Genomic DNA, 22,600 nt, shown 5'->3' with positions numbered 1-22,600 from the left:
AACTTGATGGTTTTATGCAATCTTGTGTTTTTAAAAATAAGCACATGAGTAGTTGTTAAGGTTGAGTTATGTAACCTTTGACATTGGAGGATTATATCTTGTGAAATCTAATGTGAAAGCATAAATTGAATTGCATGTTTATATGATTTTTAATCTTGAAACAATACATTGAATATATAGATAATTTTAGAAACTAGATTAAAAAAAAAAAGTTTTCCTATAATATATGTAATTGTTGATCATCTTTTAACATTATAGATTATAATACTTGTTTTTTCATATTTTTTCTTATAAAAATATATAAACTGATACATGATATGTCCTTTTAAAGAGATACCAATAAAATTATAAGACTTTCATTCATTTTTAGCTACAAAATATACTTAAATTTATCACAATTTCATTAATTAATCGACACAATTTATAGTGAATTGATTGCATTTCACTTCCACCCCGCGTTTAAGAGCTGAGGAATATTACTTGCCAATTGCAACGTGTACTAGAAAGCAATACTTGCGAAGGTTCCTTCCGTTGCAAGTAATTTACAAGCAGGCGAATTGGAACCGCCGACTGCTAATTTGTTTCGTATCCACGTTGGGGGGATATTGTTCAAATCTACAATGCAGACGAGGCTTGCAATATTCCTGATCATGCTGGTCATGGCATCTCCAACAGCAACCGCAAGTACATTTACATATTTCTCAGCAGCCTCTACAGCACTCAGAAGCTTGAGAACAGTCTCTTCTCTACTTCACTCTCTTATGACCAGAGTGGCCTCTCTCAGGGCTTCACGAGGAGACTACACAGGTCAATTAGTCCACCTTTATTTTCATTTTTGCATCCTGCTTTATTTTCATTCATCTATAGTTGTAATTTTATTTCTGAAGAGATTTATGTTAGAGTTTTCTGTTACAAATTGTATTTAGGAAAAAAATTGGGTCTATTTCGTAGCCCCTATTGTTGTTGTGGACATCATTCAAGAACCTTAAAAACCACGATAGCCAGAATCCTTTCCAATGAATTTATTTACTGTTTATTTGGCCAGGGGCACAGAGAGCTAGACATATAGCAGAGGGATTTGAGAATAGTGTAAAATGGTGGAGAATAGCAGGGTCAATGGGCTGGGATTACATTTCTCATTATGCATGGAAGGAGTCGTTATCTCGCCCTTCTGATTATTTTCAAATTATGTCTTCTTTCAACGAGCTTCTTTCAGCATATGGGGAGTTGATGCAAGTGAGGTCCGAGGCGGAGAAAGTGCGGTGGATTTCTCAGAATTATCAGAGGGTAACGAGAATCTGCAAGCTGCTTTTGAAGAAGCTCTTGGGTATTTTCACTCAGTCTGTAAGTTGGAGCTCTCTATTATCCATGCTATCCATCTTCTAAAAATTAAGAGTGACGTTCCATGGGCTCTGGTCTCTGTTTTCTTAGATTCCCTGGTTTATTGAAATCATGTCACTAGTATCCAATGGAACACTAATGGCGATTTAATGGCAGATGCACTTCGTTTATTTGTAAATGACATTCTAATATGTATTATTCCGTAACTTATTGCATCAAACTCTTCACGTAGCCCACTTGAATAGAAAAGGTAAGCTCTTAACCTGGGTTCAAAAGGGCCAAATTTCCAATTAAACGAAAGAAATTATAGTTCTTCTTTAGATGCTTTTATCTACCATTTATGTTGCACAGACAGTTGGAAAGAAGTAATAGAGACTTATTTCAAGAATCATAATTATTGGAAGCAGGATTCATTTGATTAGGAAACCTTATAAGCATTTGGTAGATGTCGTAAGAAAATGCACAGAAATTGGATATTGGAAATCAACTTTATGATTAACGGGGAAGTCTTTTTGGTATGGTGTCAACAAAGGTTTTGGATGCTTCTGGAAATAGTATTGTAAACTTTTAAGACCTGTTAGAAAGTTGAGATCTGATGCAAGAAATTTAAGGAAATTCAATCTCAATCCCTAGAACATTAAGAACAACTTGAAAATAATTGGCAACTGCTCAACATTTTTCTGCATTTGCTGAAAGGTACTTGAGAGTTTCTGATCTCTCTTGAGGAGTTTCTGGACTGGAATCCCAGTAAAATATTACCAGCCTTCTGAAAATGATTTTCAAGATTCAGAGGTTATCTTGTATATTGATGCGAAAATTTGAATTAAGTATAGATTTGCAGGGATGTGTGTCTATTTTCATTCCTATTTGCAGTTAATGTTTGGACAACATTAATGTTATTTTGGGAAAAGGGTCTTTAGAAATGCAACAGTTTAAGGTTGGCCGAAGGCACTCTTAGTGTATGTGTCTTAAGTTGTGCAGGGGCCAGAGAGGCATATGAACATTCACGGGAATTAGGTGCAAGGATGATTTCTGTGGTTACTTTCTGTAGTAAAGTATAAATATTATGTAATATACAATAGATAGGTTGTAAATAAACCATAGTTTGCAGACTCAGACTCAGGGAGTACTTGGTAAGCCCAAAATTTTCAACTCCGAAAAAATTCGGCATATACTCGACAAAAACTCGGCAACTTAGAAAGTACAAAAATTTAGAATCTCTTAAAGAAACATTTTTTTTTTTTTTGTAGAACACAATTACAAAATGTATTAAATTAGTAATTGACATTTCAATAGAGAAATGTGTAGTTTTATAGCACTTAAATGATGTGAAAAATGCATCTAATCCAATGTTTTCCCTGCATCAACATTTTTACCTACATTTTTTTACATCTATAAATACACGAGAGTTAAACTTGAGAGTACTCGCCTAGCAAAAAAACTTGGGAGTACTTGGCAATTCTGAGAGTACTCGGAGAGTTTGCAAACTATGAAATAAACAACAAAGATTGCCATAAATCACAAGTACCTGTCTAAAAAGGGAAATGTAGCTGGTTATCCTAGTCAAAGGCGGGACCTATATGGCCCAAAAAATGCCATTGCTGTGAATGCAAAAATACTAGAAAGTAGGCTCATTGGTGTAAGATTTGATTTATAGAGGTTTGTGCTAGGTTGTGACAAGGGCATGTGCTGAAAGCCTGAAACCATAACTGGCTGGTGAGTACTTTTAGTTGTTTTCCAGTTTGTGATATTGGGCCAATTCCCTTCTAATGGACCATTTGATGCCTAATGCAGATGATTTTAAAGAGGTAAAAAATGTGCATGAGAAACATAGATTGCAATAGCTCATATTAAGTGGTTCTAGACTTTTCTGACTGGAGAACCTAGCAAAGGCCATAGCCATTGGTGCAAAAATGTAGCCTGTTGGTGCTTATCAGACCTGAGTTTTTATAGTCTTGCACTAATATTTAGCTAAGTTACCAGATTCGTCCCTTTCTAGGCAAATTTGACATTCAATTCGCAGGAAAGTCGAAGTCGATCTTGGTTCTGTTCACATTCATTGTTTGCCTGATGAATTCATTGCGGATTCTTCATATCGCACCTTAGACGAATGTTGGAGGATGTACAACGAATTTAGAAGTCGTCGGAAGAGCCCGGGCAGAATGACACCGAATTCAGGCAGACAAAAAAAACGCTTTGACTTTTTAATGTTTTAAAAAGGCGTTTGCTATTTTATATTAATCTATTTCATCTCCAAAATGATGCCAACCCTAAAACGACAGCCACACTTCCTCATTTGACGACATTTTCTCATATTGGCACTCATATGCACACTTCCTCATTATGCATAATATTGTTTGTGTTTACAGTTGTTTATGTTTGCAGGAGCTTTGCGGTTATAGTTGTTTGTGTTTGTGTTGGAGCTTTGCATTTGCATTTTGCAGTTGTTTGTGTTCACTTATTCGCCTTCATTCCAGACTCAGAGGCACCGATTATTCTTGAGTGACGTCTTGAGGCTGAGGAAGCAGTTTGACTTTGATAGGAGGCATCGATTACTCTTGAGATTGAGAAAGTAGTTTGTGTGTAGTAGCATCATGAGTCATAGCTAATAATAGAGGCAACGGTTTCTTCTGCAACTCTAGAGATAAAAAAAAGGTAGGAAAAATTGCATTCAACTTATTACTGTTATTAGTTATTAAAACATCAGAGTTTGAGAGTTTGATAGTTGATACCACTCTTAGATTCTAATAGTAATTTCTTTAATCTTATAGCTTGATAGCAATCTAATTTCTTTAATCAAACTGAGATCAAATTGGTAATCAAATTTGGGATCATTCTGAACTTAATGATAAATGCTAAGTATCTATTATAGACTATTACAGTTTGACTGTTTCTGTACATATTTAGCTTTATTCATTTTTAATTTTATGTTTTATTTGTTGTGTATTTTTTTGTAGAGTCTATCATGGCTGCAAGTGCATCTGTTGTCAATAACCCCAACTTCAAAATTGATAGATGTTCCCCACTTTGGAGACATGTGCAAATGATTCGATCGATGCCAGGTGGAGGAGGTTATGTGTGGATTTGTAGCCACTGCAGAGAGGAATTTAGTAGCTCTTATAGTAGAGTAAAAGCACATTTGTGCTTTATTCTTCAAAAAGGCATCAAATTTTGTACCGGGAAGCCAAGAGCAAATGGAGTGCTACCTAAAACTTTCCTTCCAAATCACATCATAAACAAATATATTCAAGAACAGAAGCAAGCAAAGGAAGCTGCTGGGAGGGCAAATTCTTCACATCCGTTGGAAAGTGGTAGGCCTCTAAAGAAAGTAAAAACATCATCTATGTCTTCAACTACCACTCCTAGTGAACCACTTGCAGAGGGCCATCCATTCTTGCGTCCTCCTCAACAACAAATTGTAAGTAAAAGAGTAGTGCGACCCTTGGAATCATCATTCGAAAATGAAGCTAGAGGCATTGCTGATCAAGCCATAGCTAGATGCATTTAGGCAAATGGATTGTCATTTAACGTTGTTTGCTCACCGTATTGGCAATACATGGTTAGGGTAGTTAATAAGGCTCCAAAAGGGTTCAAGGGCCCTGGGTTTGAGAAGGTACGCACCACTTTATTGGATGATGAGGTGGCTCGTGTAGAGAATGCCATGTTGCCCATCAAGGATGCATGGGTCGAAATAGGTGCGACAATAGTATCAGATGGATGGAAAGATGCAAGGAATTATCCTTTGGTGAATGTTCTTGCAATGTCTACAAGAGGTGCAATGTTTCTAAAAGCAGTGGATTGTGAAGGAGAGGTAAAGGATGGTCCTTTCATTGCAAACATTCTCATCCAAGCTATCGAGCAAGTTGGCCCTCAGAATGTTGTTCAAGTAATAACCGACAATGCAAAAAATTGTAGGGCTGCCAGCTCATTGGTTGAGGAGCGGTATGAACACATTTTTTGGACACCTTGTGTGGTGCACTCACTCAACCTAATGCTGAAAAAAATTGGCACTAAGGTTGAGTGGATAAAAAAAATGTATGAAGAGGCACAAGAGATCCAAATGTTTGTCACGAACCACCATATGATGCAAGCCATATTCAGACAATTCTCGAAATTGGAGCTCTTGAAGGTAAGTTGAATTGTTTAAAATTTAAACATGTTTTAGAAGTCTAGCCACTTTAGTGTAACTTTCTATGTTTTCAAATTTTTTCTCTATTACTGTTTTGATTTTAAAATAGGTTGTTGAGACCTGCTTTGCTTCCAACACCATTGTTTTGAGGTGCCTTATCAAGGTTAAAGACGCATTGACTAGAATGGTAACTAGTGCTAATTGGAGCATATGGAGGCAATCTAATACTAATAAAGCAACTGCCATAAGGGGATTGATACTAAATGATCTTGGTGGGATCATGCTAAGTACCTTCTGAAGATCATCGAGCCTATATTGAGCATGATCCGATACACTGACATGGATAGGCCTTTCTTGGGTGAGGTATATGATGGCATTGACTCCATGATTGAGGACATTAGAAATATCATAAATGAGAAAGAGCAAGATCCTAATGAAATATTCTTCAAGGAGCTGCAGTTAATCATGATAGAGAGATGGAACAAAATGACTACCCCTTTGCATCTACTTGCCTTTGCATTGAGCCCGAAGTTCCATAGCCAATCGGTCCTCAAGGGTAGTACCACTAGAGTTGCCCCATACAAAGATCCTGAAGTTGCTCAAGGGTTCAAGACAGCCCTTCGAAGACTCTTTCCTGAGCACTTACAACTTGCAGTGAGGTTTGAATTTATGAGTTTGGCAAGCACTGATGATTGTGGTATTGACGCTCTTGAAGACAAGAACAATGTTGATGCTCATAAATGGTGGTACTTCCATGGACAAAAATACCAACACTTGCAACCCATTGCCATCAAAATTTTATCATAGGTTAGTTTTTTAATCTTAAGATTCTAATTACTAGTTTCTTGTTGGTAAATATTCAAAACTCTAATTTCTAGTTTCTTGTTGGTAAATTTGCAAATCTTCATAGGTTGCTAGTTCATCATCATCTGAGAGGAATTGGAGCATATACTCCTTCATCCACTCGATAAAACGCAACCGACTAAACTCCAAGAAAGCAGATAACTTGGTGTTTGTGCATTCAAACTTGAGGCTCACAACTCACAAAGAGAATACGTACAAAAAGGGGGAGGCAAAACAATGGGATGTTGAACCAGAGGCCGCGGAGTTGGAATTCCACTTTGATGCACTTGCGATTGAAGATGGTGATCTTGAGACACATAGTACTAATGGAGCTGATCTTGAGGCTACAGCTGAGACTATGGTTGAGATTGCTGATGCTAGTGGCACTAATTGTGCTTCTAATCAGCAACTGCTTAATGATGATGAGTTCTTTGATGATTTTTAATGATACATTGATATTTGATCACATATGAGTCTATGACTGATTACTGATTACTGATTATTTATGTTGACATTGTTGTTTTAAAGAGTAAAGTTTTCACCTAAAACATTCATATGGTGGTATATTTTGCGATTTTGTCATGCCATTCGAACAAATCATTAATATATGTGGTGGTTGAATTTGCTAAATTGCTTTAGATTAGCATAGTGGTGTATGAACTGGCATGCTGCAACATATTTTTAATTTTTTACATATATATATATATATTTTTTTTTTTTTATAAAAAAAATTTCTTGTACGGACGAACCCAAAACGAACCCGAACCAACCCCAAATTTTTTTTGATCGAATTTCGAACCCAAATGTCGAACCCACTTCCGAACTAGAATCCGAACCGGCAACTTAGATGTTTAGCAAGGGCAAGGCACTAAAAGCTGAGTTGGTTAGTGAGTGTTTTTTCCTTTTTACCAATTTGCGCTTTTGGACACTGATGGAACACTAAAATTTTGGTAAATTTAGAGTCCCAAACACCATGTCAAGAAGATAATTTTCAGATCTCACCCACTACTTATATTCAAATAATATGTTTCAAAGCATTAGAAAGTCATGAGCAGGGTAGTTGTAAGTGGTTCACAAAAATTAAAGAAGAATGAATAAGACAAACAACAACAATCCATTAATAACAAGAAGGACAATATAATGGTTTGAGTGATAGTGCAGTTGGAACAAAGTTAACAAATTTGGATTGGATTCCAAACTACACAAATCAGTGACAGATACATGAAGGATAAACAACATACACTTATATAAAGCAACTCCAATTCGGAGGACCAATACAATACAAGTAGAAAGGGATAATGATAGCAAGCAGATGCTACTAAACAGCAATAATCAACACATATTCTTATACAGTGGTTATTCATATATGGCCTGATATGTGTTGAGAAGAACTCGGCAGTATAAAAGGAGAATGTACCGTTGAAGCAAGACACTAGCGATGAAGACTGTTCATAATCAGACAATGTACTGTCAGAGATTATACTATATAGAGTTTATTCGAAAACTGAGTGTCATTATTCCTCAAGAGCTTGGAAGCTAAACTTCATGAGACTGGAGATGCTGTGAATCGTTTGAAGCCTGATATTGATATTGATACCATACACGAATATGCAACTGAGTACAAAAGCCTATTGTGGAAGAAGTGAATCTGTCATACACCTGAAATTGCCATTGAACATTCAAATGCTCCTGGTGTTCGTTCAAAGTATCTTACATCGCTCCTCTGATAATAAAGAATATATAATCTGTTTCAATTTATTTGGACACTGTGAAAGCAACACAAAAATTTATGTCATCGTAATATTGATGAAGTTACGCATATCACTGGAGATGATACACCGGAACCTGTGAAAGTTGCTCCACAGTACTGCCTGAATATGTTCACGTGGAAAATACAGATCACAGTAGCAACCCATATACTTCCATTGCGAGTTATAAGGTTTAGGTCTTTCACTGCCATGACTAGTCTCTGCTCACCTGTGAATGATCCAAGATGTATGTAGCAGAGGAATGCATGAACCAAGTGAAGTTTGTGTGAGTATCGCAAGCTTCCATCAAAAATGTTTTTGACAGGAGAAAGTAAAGAACCCCGAATTAAGGACAAACTATGAAGTTGATTGCAAGGATGTTACAGAGAAAAAATTTGCAGATGGCACCGGCCTGAAAATACTTTGATGGAGTATGTGTGACTTCAAAACTATTCCACTGCGTTCGAATGATGTCTATATTTGTAACGGAACACAGGGAATGCAATTATGTTCACTCGATAATAAAAGAGTCCTCGCAAATTAAACATTTGGGTTTCCGGACTCAAGGCAAAGTTAGGATTATATCATAAACTAAGTTTAAGAGCCCGTCATGAGAAGTTAAGTTTCCGCATGAATTAAGTTTTTCAAACCAAAATAATTAAGAATATTACCAAAAGGAGAATCGCACATATAACACAAGAAACCAAAGTGATTAAGCAGCAGATTAATCTTCAGTTACAGGTTATTGAGATACTATAAAAGTTTGAAAGGGCTCGGGGAGCAATTATAAAGTGGTCCGATGCAATGAGGGTTAATAATCTTACAAATTAAAATTTGGTTATGCGTCGGCAATTTTAATATAAATCTGAAGAGGTGCGATTTCATGTTTCCAAATAAAATGACTTTTCATTTGAAAAGTCAGGTCTCCTTATATCTAAAATATAAATAAGGGACAAGCGATTTGTAAAAAGGGGAGACATATCCGAACATACACACATTCTTATTGAGAAGAGGCATTTTATATTTATTGTAAGGAGGGATAAGGGTTCAGTATGATTTTATAATAAAGTTCCATTATTTTATTATTATAAAATTATTTTATTTTAATAATAAAATAAAAATGTCTTTTGTTTACTTTTAATGGTGTGGAGATTTAAAACTACAGGCAAATCGTCTTTCATAATTATATTTTAAAATTTTGTATATGATTTTGTTATCAGATAAGTGGACATGGTCGATTAAGCATTTTAAATTTGATCATCACAGGTGTTGTGAAATATTTAATTGTTTCCATAGCTGTGTCCAGTTTGTCTCAGTAGAGTTAAAATTCAATCTGGACTAATTTAAGATTGTATCATAATTGGTCTGTCGCATCTAGATTATCAAAATTATTGGCAGTACAAGTGCATTGAACATTACGAAGTTGTATGTAAAAATTCTCTGAAGTTGACTCCATCGCCTGGATGAGCAAAGGCACTGGTCTTTTTGTTGAAGTCAGAAAATCAATATATTCCTCCTGCAAGCATCAATTCCATTATTTACAAAATTTATACAAAACATTCAATCATCAAGTATTTAGCATCCAGTTTCAGTTTCATTTTGATCCAGTTCAAGGACCTTGCCAGTCGAGGAACTCGTAAAGTTTCAATTCGCTATAGAAAACCCTTTAATTGAGTAGTTAGTGTTCAAGGTGAAGGTTTACTCGCCTGGGTGTAGCGGAGCCCGAAGTGCAGGGGAATCAAGAAGTATTCCCGTTCGTTGGCCAGAACTGATTGAGAAGTCCTATCGGAGAAGTGGCAGGCTCTTGTATTTTCAATCTGCAGTTTTGGGAACCAACAGACACAACATTCTGTTCAAATGCCCTTTTCAAAGTAGTATTCTTTATGGGCCCAATGCAAACAACATCCAAAGTAGAAAAGAGAGTATGAATAGCTCAGTGGAAGAAGTCAGGTGAGTGTCTATGTGTTTAGACCTATCCTCTTCCCAAACTTCTTAATATCTGTAGCATCTTATGGGTCTCAATCTCATTTGGCTTATTCTGGGGACTGGTTTCAGTTAATTTCAAGACCTGTTTTCAATTCCTTACTAACTGGAATTTATGAGTGTCTTTCATATTTGTTTGTTCACAACACAAACGAGTACACCCTGTCTTACCATAACAGCAATCAGAACTTTTTACCATTTTGTTGTTTGAGGCAGTCTTTGAGCCAGATATACTGAACTGCAGAGCTTTAATGCAGATGATGAGCAAAGAAGTAAAAAAGTGTGTGAAAAATGCAGATAGCAGCTCATGTATCAGTATTTTTACAACTATCTGACGTAAGGTGTTAGAAGTAGTGATTTTCATTGCACCAAAAGATCGGCCTGTTAATGTCAGATACAACCACAATACGTATAGAATCCATTGGAGGCGATTGAACCATGTCACGAACCAATGAGCAACGCTGACACACTGCCAACAATCCTCTCCCAGCATCACTCACTGTGGCTTGTGTGGTTTCGAACCTGTGACCAAGTTCTGAAACCATTTGCTAAAAGTAGTGATTGCCGTTGCACCAAAAGATCGACCTGTTAATGCCCAATACAACCACTGTACTTATAGAATCCACAGGAGGCAATTAAACCATGTCACGAACCCATGAGGGATGTTGGCACACTGCCAACATAAGGTCCTCACAAAACCCTTGATCATTGGTTCAAAACCTGGAAGTTGCCTTATTGGTGTATATCAGGCCTAGTTTTATGCACGTTTGCAACTTTACACTAGCTTTTCACAAGGGCTAAGTATGTTGAACCCAAAGCCAGTTAGGGACACTAGTGCACTTCTCCCCAATTTTTAGTTTTTGTTACCATCTGTGGTTTGGCCAGCACCCATCTTCAACAACACTTTATACATGTATAATGCAGAAGATGTCCAAAGAAAAGTAAATTTAACTCACACCAAGGGTACAGTTAGAGTGGGTCGCATCCCAACTTACTGGAAAGTTGAGTTAAGGATCTTCGTCATGTGTATGATCATTTACAATGCAGCAGAGTACACACAATACGTAAAGACCCTTGCCTGCTTATCACTAATTTGCTATGTTGCAAAGAGAAGTATTTTTTTGTTTTTTGTGTTTTTTCTTATTTTTTTGTATTTTCCAGAATATATGTTTTTTTGTATTTTTGAATATGGATGTATAACTTCAAAGAAATGGTAAATCATAACAACAGAATCACACTAAATTTTGAATTGCAAATCAAAATTAATTACAATGATTAATTGCATCAACTTCAGGGAGCAAAATGCAACAACTCAGAACCTGGTTTTAATAATTGATAAAATGTTTGTCCTTGTCCATGTATCCAAATTAGTGGTTTGATCAGGTCTTCTAGTGTGCTGGTTCACTGAGGATCAACATCTGATTGCCCCTTGCTCCACGATAATGCACAAATTCCAGCGGCAGCCCTTAAAGGATAATCACAGGTATAAGGGAATGAAATGCTGATCAGTGTAAGCAAATTGCTTAATTGTAGCAGATCGCAAGCCCAAAATAATTTTTTGCAGACCTTCCTAACACACCCACGGCTACAGAATAGAACCCCACGTGGATATCAATGAATCACAGGTCCCATGCATTAGCCGCCCAGCCTCGAGCTAAACAATGTGGCCTAGTATATGCCAATCGTACCACACCAAATGAAATGCTGCTTCCCAGATACCAATGGGCAGCCCACAATTTCCCAATTTTGAATCTCTCCAATATCACAACAGGTTGATAATGGATTCTCAGTGCTTCTCTCTCTAAAAATTCATAGAATTCTTCCAGCACGTAGATCTCCCTAGACACAGTTTAAACAGTAGGAGAAGATTGACAAATTGCTATACAACAGCAGCAATTTTGCAACCATGCTCAGAAAATTTATCCAGAATTTCACAAATCCTCAGCCAGGTAATCAAGGAGAAGAAAATATATTTTCAAGATGATTCAAATTCTCCCAAGAAGTCATATTTATAATGCATTTTGAGCGAATTAACTTCACCCACACACCTTTCACTTAAAAATAACTTTATAAAAAAAGTTTGATTTATAATATAAAGCACAATAATAATTAAGTGTGTATTAATTTTTAAATACTCATTGAATTCTATTATACTTAAAATAAATATGACTCCAAATAATCTTTTGTGAGATTGAGAACCAAAATGTCGGGCGACCACCCGGCCTGAACCGCTCAACTAACAATAGTAACTGGCCAAAGTGACTTACTAAAAATAGTAAGTCCCAAAATAGTAATTTCTCAACAAAGACCCCCAAATCCAAACATCAGCTCATGAGGGTCGCAATGGTGAGTTGACAAAACCATACTTTAGAAACTTGCTAAATTGGGGACATTACAATCCTCCCTCCCCAAGATTGCTTGTCCCCAAGCAATCACAATCCAGGGAGCAGTAGAATATCCTCAGGCTTCCAAGTAGCATCCTCATCTGGTAAATCCTGCCACTTAATCAAAGACTTTGACTGCCACTTAATTGCCTCCGAAATCAACTCAAGTCTCCCTTCATCATCTAATGGAGGCAATACAAGAAATGGTACCACATGTCTACCCAAAGCCTTCTTGAGGTGTGAAACATGAAACACATTATGAACCTTGCTATCCTCAGGTAAATTTAACTCATATGCCAACTCACCAACACGCCGCACAATACTAAAAGGACCATAATAACATGGCTTAAGTTTCTCCGATCCACTCTTCTTGGTAGAAGATTGCCAAGACGGCTACAACATCAAGTAAACCATGTCACCCACCTAAAAAGTACGAGCTGTCCTTTGCTGATTAGCATACTGCTTCTGCTGATTCTGCACCCTCTGTATGTTGTCGATCAAAGACCTCACTACATCCTGGCTATCCTGTAACAAATCCCCTGCACTTGCACTTTGCTATCACTTCATAACAAGTCCATAAAACTAGGTGGATCATATCTGTAAAAAGCCCTGAAGGGTGACGTCTGAATGGTTATGTGGTGAGTAGAATTGTAACACTACTCACATAAATAAATCCAGTTCCACTTCACCCAAGCCTTCTGCTGAGAAGAAACATAGTTCCATAGATATCCCTCAACCCATTTGTTTACAAGCTCAATCTGACCATCCATCTGTAGGTGATAACTGGTACTAGGAGTCAATTCGGTCCCACATAATCTAAGGATCTCCTGCCAAAAATGACTCATAAATTTGCTATCACGATCACTCACTATGGTTTTTGGTAGACCGAGCAACCTGAATATCTCCTTGAAAAACAACTCAACTAACTGCATAGCTGAATAGGTAGTAGTACTAGGAAATAAATGGGCATACTTTGTAAGCCTGTCCACTACCACATAAATGCAGTCTCAACCTTGAGCTTTAGGCAAGCCCACAATAAAATCCATGCAAATACCATCCCACTTCCTCTCAGGAATAGGGAGTAGCTGCAACAAACCTGCAGGATAAGTGTGTTCCTGTTTGTTCTGCTGACAAACAGAACGCTCTCGAACATAGTGTTGAACATTAGTTTTCAACCCCTTCCAAGTGAATCTTTCCCGAACTTGTCTATATGTTTTGAAGAACCCTGGATGACCAGCCATAGGAGTATCATGAAATGCGCATAGGATAATCTCACGTACACATGATCCTAGAATCAAATATATCCTCCCCTTGTAGAGGATCAACTCATTCGCGAGTGGATAACTACCATTTTGAATACTACCATCCAAAATACCTAAAGCCCACTGATCCCTGGCATACTCAGCTATAATCAAATGTCTCCAGTCCACTGAAATCTTAGTAACTACGCATAGATGAGGCCTCCTCGAAAGAGCATCTGCAACAACATTTTGAGTCCCCTTAATATAGATGTCAAAATCATATGACTGTAACTTACTCACTCACTTCTGTTGCCTCTCATTCAAGTCCTTCTGTCCAAGGAAATGCCTCAAGCTACTATGATCTGTATTAATGCAAAACCTGTTGCCCACTAAGTAATGCCTAAACTTGGCCAAAGCATGCATGATGGCCAACATCTCCTTATCATAAACACTGAAAGATCTCTCTTGTCCCCACAATTTTCTACTCTCAAAAGCAATGGGATGTCGATCTTGGGATAGAACTGCACCAATGCTCTCTCCAAAGACATAACAATGTAAATCAAAGGGCTTAGAGAAATTTGGTAAAGCCAACATCGAGCAAGAAGTCATGATAGTCTTAAACCTCTCAAAAGATTCCTGTGCTTGAGTAGTTGACTGAAAAGCACCCTTACGGGTCAAATTTGTAAGGGGAGCCGCAAGTTGTGAGAATCCTGCCATAAACCTACATTAAAAAGCACAAAGGCCTAAGAACCCCCTCAACTGTGTTAGGTTTTGTGGTGTGGGCCACTCCACAGTGGCACAGATCTTCTCTGGATCCATGCAAACTCCATCAGTGTCGATAATATGCCCTAAGTAAAGTAACTCTGTCATACCAAGAGCACACTTGGACTCCTTGGCATACAAGGAAGCCCAATCCAATATACCCAAAACTGTATCCAGACGAGCAACATGATCATCCCAAGTCTTGCTATAAATTAGGATGTCGTCAAAGAATACCAACACAAATCTGCAGAGTTGACTGTGAAACACTTTGAAATACCCTGAAACACCCTGTTCACAGTACACTAAAAAGTACTAGGTGCATTTGTCAAGCCAAAGGGCATGACCATAAACTCAAAATACCCACAGTGACATCTGAATGCGGTCTTCTCTATATCTTTCTCTCTAACTTGGATTTGATGGTTTCTGGATCTCAAGTCAATCTTCAAAAAATACTTTGCTCCATGCAACTCTTCAATGAGCTCATCAATCCGTGGAATTAGATACTGGTTCTTAGTAGTCTTTTTATTCAACATCCAGTAATCTATACACATCCGAAGGGTACCGTCCTTCTTTACCAAAACAACTGAAGAAGCGAATGGAGACTTACTAGGCCTAATATGCCCCATGTCAAGCAACTCCAGTACGGTTTCTCAATCTCATCTTTGAGCCTCTTTGGATGTCGGTAGGGTGTGATCATGACGGGCTTAGTACCCTCCTCCAACTCTATGATATGCTCAATTCCTCTATCCAGAGGTTTACCAGGAGGTAAATCACTTAACACTTTAGAGTGTTTAGTTCTTAATTGCTAGATGTCTGGGTGATAACCCGACTCCTCAATACTCTTCAAGGTAAGCACAATCCTCATATCCTCATGACGTACTAGATGTTGCATGCGACGAAGTGAAATTTGCTTAAGTTCTTCATTACGGATAGCCTTGAGGATTTGAGGCTGCCCATCCTTGATGAATCTCATCTCCATCCTCTCTGTGCTCAAGTAAATATCCTTAAGAGTATGTAGCCATGCTATGCCAAGAACTATAATACTCATCCCACCCATGTCTACCACATAGAAGTCTGCGGTGAAAGTATATGTGTTAAGCCTCAATGGAAGATTGGGAATCATCTTGTTACACCTCAAAGTGTAACCATCAACCACTTGTACTCATAGACCCTCGAAATCCTCTATCTGCATACCCCTCCTAGTAACCAAACGAGCATCTATAAAATTATGAGTAGCTCCAGTGTCAAATAAGGCAATCACATTTTGTCCGGCAATGAGCTCGTGCATCCTGAAAGCTCCCTCTTTCTTCATGCTGGACAAGTAACCTACCTTGATGTTCATCCTCCTCATCCTCATCATCAACAATCCTATACTGATCCTGCTCAAAATTTCGAGGCTGCTTTTGAAAACGAGCATTGACCTCATCATCGTTAAACCACTTCATCATCCTATTTTTGCCCTTAGGCTTCATAGGACAATCATGGTCAACATCATAGGGACCCTTGCAGTAGAAACACAACTTCCTCCTCAAATCATTAATCATCTCTCGATCCAGAGGAGCTGCAATAGGACACTTAACCTCATATTTCTCCTCTCTCCTAAGAGCCGTCCTATCATAAGATGAAGATGCAGGCTTCAAAGAAAATTTTCCTCCAGGGGTAGAAGCCGCTAAGTTTTGGGCCTTCTTCATGGCTTCCTGTATTGAGGGTAGGTCTAATGACTTTACCCAACCCTTGAGTGGCTTAGTGAGACCCTCATGAAGAGCATAACCCTCCTCTCTGATATGTCATACACCATCATCGACAATCTTTGGAACTCACTAATAAAAGCTTGTCTGTCGTAACTGAGCCAATTCTCTAAAATAAACCTCAGGATCCTTGTCAAAACGCTCTTATCAATCTGTCAATGAACTCCTGGTATGATGTGATTTGATCATGTTGGAGAGATACTAAACCGTGGTACCACCAATCATGCGCAACTCTATCAAGGTGTAGAACAACAAATTTGATGGCATCCTCCTCAATCATAGGACGCAAAGCTAGGTAGGTGTCGAGCTTGTGAACCCAAGCTCTAGCAGTCACTCTACCACTCCCATCAAAATGTATCAGTGTCATCTTACTAGCCACTTGTTGAAGCTCAGTCTGCCTAGGCTGGTCTCTTGTAGAAGTGGGCATGCTCCTGGAATGATCATGCTTCCGTGCAAGGCACCTGTCAAAGCTAAAATTATCCTTCGATGCTTGGGGTAGAGCATCCCACTCAGCGAAATGAGCTACAACATCATCAACAAAGGCTACAGCCTCAGCAGTAGTACTAACTGTATCCAACTCAGGTCTCAAGAAAGTAGATCTTTGTGGCCTATCATGAGCTCCAATATAACCTGACCTATCCATCCTATCATCAATCCTGACGCGGTCCTCAACCCTGTGTCTATCATCGGCTCTAGAACCCTCGTCCACTCGTGATCTATGGGAACCAACTTAAACGTTACGAGCTCTTTCTACTCCGGCCCCGTGGAAGAGCTAATTGCTGCAAGTTGTCAAATAGCTGCTGCAGTACACCTGTCATCTGCTACTGTCCCGCCGCAATATTCCTAAATGTTTGCGTGGCTTCTCTATCAACCTCAACATCAAAAACCCGAAGACCAACACCACCAAAACCACCCGGACTGCCAACAGAATCAAACAGAATCTTCGGCTCTCCTTCTCTAGGAGGAGAAGTGCGTCCCCAACGGGTATAGTGCATACCTAGCACAAATCATCTGTCATCCTCCATGATACAAAATCCAAACTGAGAAATTCAAACGAAAAAATAATGCTGAAAAAAGATGCAATATTGAATGAGCCTAATTCTAGCAGGCTGGTAGGAAACCGCTCTGATACCATTATAAAGACCCTTGCCTGCTTATCACTAATTTGCTATGTTGCAAAGAGAAGTATTTTTTTGCTTTTTGTGTTTTATCTAATTTTTTTGTATTTTCCAGAATATATATTTTTTGTATTTTTTAATATGGATGTATAACTTCAAAGAAATGGTAAATCCTACCAACAGAATCACAACAAATTTTGAATTGCAAATCAAAATTAATTGCATGAACTTCAGGGAGCAAAATGCAACAACTTAGAACCTGATTTTAATAATTGATAAAATGTTTGGCCTCGTCCATGTGTCCAAATAAGTAGTTCGATCAGGTCTTCTAGCGTGTTGGTTCACTAGGGGTCAACATCTGTTGCCTCTTGCTCCACGATAATGCACAAACTCCAGCGGCAGCCCTTAAGGATAATCGCAGGTATAAGGAAACGAAATGCTGATCAATGTAAGCATCTGCTTAATCCTGTAGCAGATCGCAAGCCCAAAAGAATTATTTGCAGACCTTCCTAACACACCCACGGCTACAGAACAGACCCCCACATGGATATCAATGAATTGCAGGTCCCATGCATTAGCTGCCCAGCCTCTAGGTAAACAATGTGGCCTAGTATATGCCAGTCATACCACAACCAAATGAAATGCTGCTTCCCAGATTCCAATGGGCAGCCCGCAACTTCTCAGTTTCAAATCTCTCCAATATCATAATAAGTTGATAATGGATTCTCAATGTTTCTCTCTCAAAATTCATAGAATTCTTCCAGCACATAAATCTCCTTAGACAGTTTAAACAGTAGGAGAAGATTGATAAATTGCTATACAACAACAACAATTTTGCAACAATACTCAGAAATAATTTCCAGAATTTCACAAACCCTCAGCCAGGTGATCAAGGAGAAGAAAATATATTTTCAAGATGATTCAAATTCTCCCAAGAAATAATTTATAATGTATTTTGAGCCAATTAGCTTCACCCACACACCTTTCACTTAGAAATAACTTTATAATATAAAGTCTGGTTACTTTATAATATAAAGCACAATAATAATTAAGTGTGTATTAAATACTCATTGAATTCTATTATAATCAAAATAAATATGACTCCACTAAATAATCTATTGTGAGATTGAGAACAAAAATGCCAGACGACCACCCAGCTTGAACCACTCAACTAACAATAGTAACTGGCCAAAAGTGACTTACCACAAATAGTAAGTCCCAAAATAGTAATTTCTCAACAAAGACACCCAAATGCAAACGTCAGCTCATAAGGGTCGCAATGATGAGCTGGCAAAACCATACTCCGGAAACCTACTAAATCGGGGACATTACACATGGAGTCAATCAGAGCTTTGATATTCTGTGGCAAATATGTATGTGTACTAACTATTGAAATGGTAGGTATAGTGAATTCATCACCACAGGAGAGAGATTTCTTTTGCCTTGTAAAAATTCTTGCTTTAGATGGCTTGCAACTTTAGTGAATTGTGTTCGTTTTGTAATTTTGTAGCTTTGTGATATTTGTGGGGCAGTTTGTATGTTTTTCAAGGTTCTATTAACACAATCTGATTGCACCATCTCATCTTTCATTCGATGATGCATGGGGATCTGGAGTGCAGCAGATAAATTATTTGATCCCAAGCCTTGCATAGTGCACACAAGTTTTGCAGTATGACATTTCCTCTTTGGTGCTAAGCTTCTTTTATTAGCAGCACGGAAAAACCCTGTACCTTTTGTTTTGTTTTGTTTGTGCGGCTCTTTGATAGATGCTAAGTGGCATGTTCCTTGGAGTTCAGGGGAAGAGTCAGTATATGCTTTGTGAGGAGCTGCATTAGCCCTTTGTTCTTGGTGCAATATATCTCATTTGATGGTCCACTTGGGGTAAGGCTATTCCTTGGCAATTTTCAACAACGATAGTTTTTCATGGTCAGATTTTGATGTCTATGACCTCTCTTGAACATTTATAATAGTTCCACTTGTAGAATACGCTTAAAGCAGGCTTTCAGACTCATTCATTTGAAATCTCAACCTGTGGATACCATTATACATGCAATACATTCATTGCCAACAAACACTTCCTTTGTACCATCCAGAACTTGACCATTCACCTAGCTAAGCTTGGTGTGCACAGAGTGAGGAATTATAATTCATTGAGCCAAGTCCAGTAATTTCCAGGTAATATAGCTACCAAAAAGGGTATTTAAGTCTAAGGTTGTGCTCCATTCTGTTCTTTCTTGCTGTGTCGCCTGCAACTAGGTTTGCCCTCTCGCCAGTTCTAGATTTCAACATTTCAAACTTTTGGGGGAGATCTCTTGGGTTGGGTATTTTCTTTATATAGAGGCTTGTGCTTTCTATAGTTTTGTTAAAACATGATAGCATTGGTCAGAATTCAAGGATAAACTGGCAAACTGTATGCATATGTGTGTGCATGTATGTATATCAGTTCATCATATGAACTGGTATACACTCTCTCTCTCTCTCTCTCTCTCTCTCATATTTAGACAATAAATTATCTTGCTGTAAAATTCATTAGGATCATCCTTGCATTAACTGATCAACCTAAGTATGAAAATTTGAGCAATCAGATTATTGTTATCTCTTGGATCAGACTCTACATCCCTGATCTATATCGATCATATGTGCATCAGGATGGATCGTGTTAAATGATCCACTACATTAATCAGATCAGAGGATATGAATGAATTGTTTAGCATGTTATCATACCCAAACCATCGGGTGCATTTGCAAAAGGCATAATGGTTAATCCACAAACTATTGGGTTTGTTTGTTAATTAGAATTTGCCTTAGTGTCTCTTCAAAGTTCAAAGAGACATTTTCCTGAACAGGCACATCCATTCCTCCTAATGTCTTTTGACGGCACTATATATGTTGACCGATCACAAAGAGGAGATCATCGAAAGTGATAAATGCTTCTATCTCTGTAGATCGGGCATCAAGATTAAATCCATTCAGAGTTAACTTATAGATTTGATTCATTTACTTTATGATTTATTATCGCCTGCAAACAACACATCCAGATTAGTACTCTGTAAACCAGAAATAAGTCAAATAACCCATAACAGTAACAGTCTGATTTAAGTTCAACCTAAGTTGCCGGTTCGGATGCGGGTTTGACATTCGGGTTTGAAATTGGATCAAATTTTTTTTGGGGTGGGTTCGGGTTTGTCCGTACAAGAAATTTTTTATTATAAAAATAAAATAAAACATATATATATGTGTGTGTGTGTAAAAATATGCTGCAGCATACCAGTTCATACACCACTATTCTAATCTAAAGCAATTTAGCAAGTTCAACCACCACATATATTAATGATTTGTTCGAATGGCATGACAAAATGTCAAAATATACCACCATATGAATGTTTTAGTTCTAAACTTTACTCTTTAAAACACAATGTCAACATAAATAATCAGTAATCAGTCATAGACTCATATGTGATCAAATATCAATGTATCATCAAAAATCATCAAAGAATTCATCATCATTAGGCAGTTGCTGATTAGAAGCACAATTAGTGCCACTAGCGTCAATAGTGTCAACTGTAGTCTCAGCCGTAGCCTTAGGATCAGCTCCATCAGTACTATGTGTCTCAGGATCACCATCTTCAATCGCAAGTGCATCAAAGTGGACTTCCAACTCCACGGCTTTTGGTTCGACATCCCATTGTTTTGCCTCCACCTTTATGTACATATTCTCTTTGTGAGTTGTGAGCCTCAAGTTTGAATGCACAAACACCAAGTTATCTGCTTTCTTGGAGTTTAGTTGGTTGCATTTTATTGAGTGGATGAAGGAGTATGTGCTCCAATTTCTCTCAGATGATGATGAACTAGCAAGCTATCAAGATTTGCAAATCTACCAACAAGAAACTAGAAATTAGAATTTTGAATATTTACCAACAAGAAATTAGTAATTAGAATCATAAGATTTAAAAACTAACCTGTGATAAAATTTTGATGGCAATGGGCTGCAAGTGTTGGTATTTTTGTCCATGGAAGTACTGCCATTTATGAGCATCAGCATTGTTCTTGTTTTCAAGAGCGTCAATACCACAATCATCATTGCTTGCAAAACTCATAAATTCAGACCTCACTGCAGGTCATAGGTGCTTAGGAAAGAGTCTTCGAAGGGCTGTCTTGTACCCTTGAGCAACTTTAGGATCTTTGTATGGGGGAACTCTAGTGGTACTCCCCTTGAGGACCAATTGGCTATAGAACTTGGGGCTCAATGCAAAGGCAAGTAGATGCAAAGGGGTAGTCATTTTGTTCCATCTCTTTATCATGATTAACTGTAGCTTCTTGAAGAATATTTCATCAAAATCTTGCTCTTTCCCATTTATGATATTTCTAATGTCCTCAATCATGGAGTCAATGCCATCATATACCTCACCCAAGCAAGGCCTATCCATGTCAGTGTATCGGATCATGCTCAATATAGGCTCGGTGATCTTCAGAAGGTATTCAGCACAATCCCACCAAGATTCATTTAGTATCAATCCCCTTATGGCAGTTGCTTTATTAGTATTAGATTCCCTTCATACGCTCCAATTAGCACTAGTTACCATTCTAGTCAATACATCTTTAACCTTGATAAGATGCCTCGAAACAATGGTGTTGGAAGCAAAGCGGGTCTTAACAACATATTTTAAAATCAAAACAGTAATAGATAAAAAATTTGAAAACATAGAAAGTTATCCTAAAGTGGCTAGACTTCTAAAACATGTTTAAATTTTAAACAATTCAACTTACCTTCAAGAGCTCCAATTTTGAGAATTGTCTGAATATGGCTTGCGTTATATGGTGGTTCGTGACAAACATTGGATCTCTTGTGCCTCTTCATACATTTTTTTTAATCCACTCAACCTTAGTGCCAATTTTTTTCAGCATTAGGTTGAGTGAGTGCACCGCACAAGGTGTCCAAAAAATGTGTTCATACTGCTCCTCAACCAATAAGCCGGCAGCCCTACAATTCTTCGCATTGTCAGTTATTACTTGAACAACATTCTGAGGGCCAACTTGCTTGATAGCTTGGATGAGAATGTTTGCAATGAAAAGACCATCCTTCACCTCTCCTTCACAATCCACTGCTTTTAGAAACATTGCATCTCTTGTGGACACTGTAAGAACATTCACCAAAGGATAGTTCCTTGAATCATTTCCATCCATCTGATACTATTGTCACACCTGTTTCGACCCATGCATCCTTGATGAGCAACATGGCATTCTCTACACGGGCCACCTCATCATCCAATAAAGTGGTACATACCTTCTCATACCTAGGGCCC

General features: G+C 38.0%; 1 protein-coding gene across 1 annotated transcript in view; it reads left to right on the top strand.

Annotated features, from left to right (window-relative positions):
- Positions 1-469: 469 nt before the first annotated feature.
- The window catches only part of LOC149568967 (uncharacterized), a 36,887-nt gene continuing 14,756 nt past the window's right edge, over positions 470-22,600 (top strand). The window contains exons 1-2 of the mRNA XM_089821773.1: positions 470-807; positions 1,046-1,344. Coding sequence (XP_089677899.1) covers positions 621-807; positions 1,046-1,344 — 486 coding nt within the window. The 5' untranslated portion in view covers positions 470-620. The remainder of the gene's footprint in view (positions 808-1,045; positions 1,345-22,600) is intronic.

The sequence above is a fragment of the Cupressus sempervirens genome, chromosome 3, assembly GCF_028749045.1.
Source record: "Cupressus sempervirens isolate cs-2001-9-10 chromosome 3, ASM2874904v1, whole genome shotgun sequence".
NCBI lineage: Eukaryota > Viridiplantae > Streptophyta > Pinopsida > Cupressales > Cupressaceae > Cupressus > Cupressus sempervirens.
The sequence above is the reverse complement of the archived record's forward strand: the minus strand, read 5'-3'. Positions and strand labels throughout refer to the sequence as shown.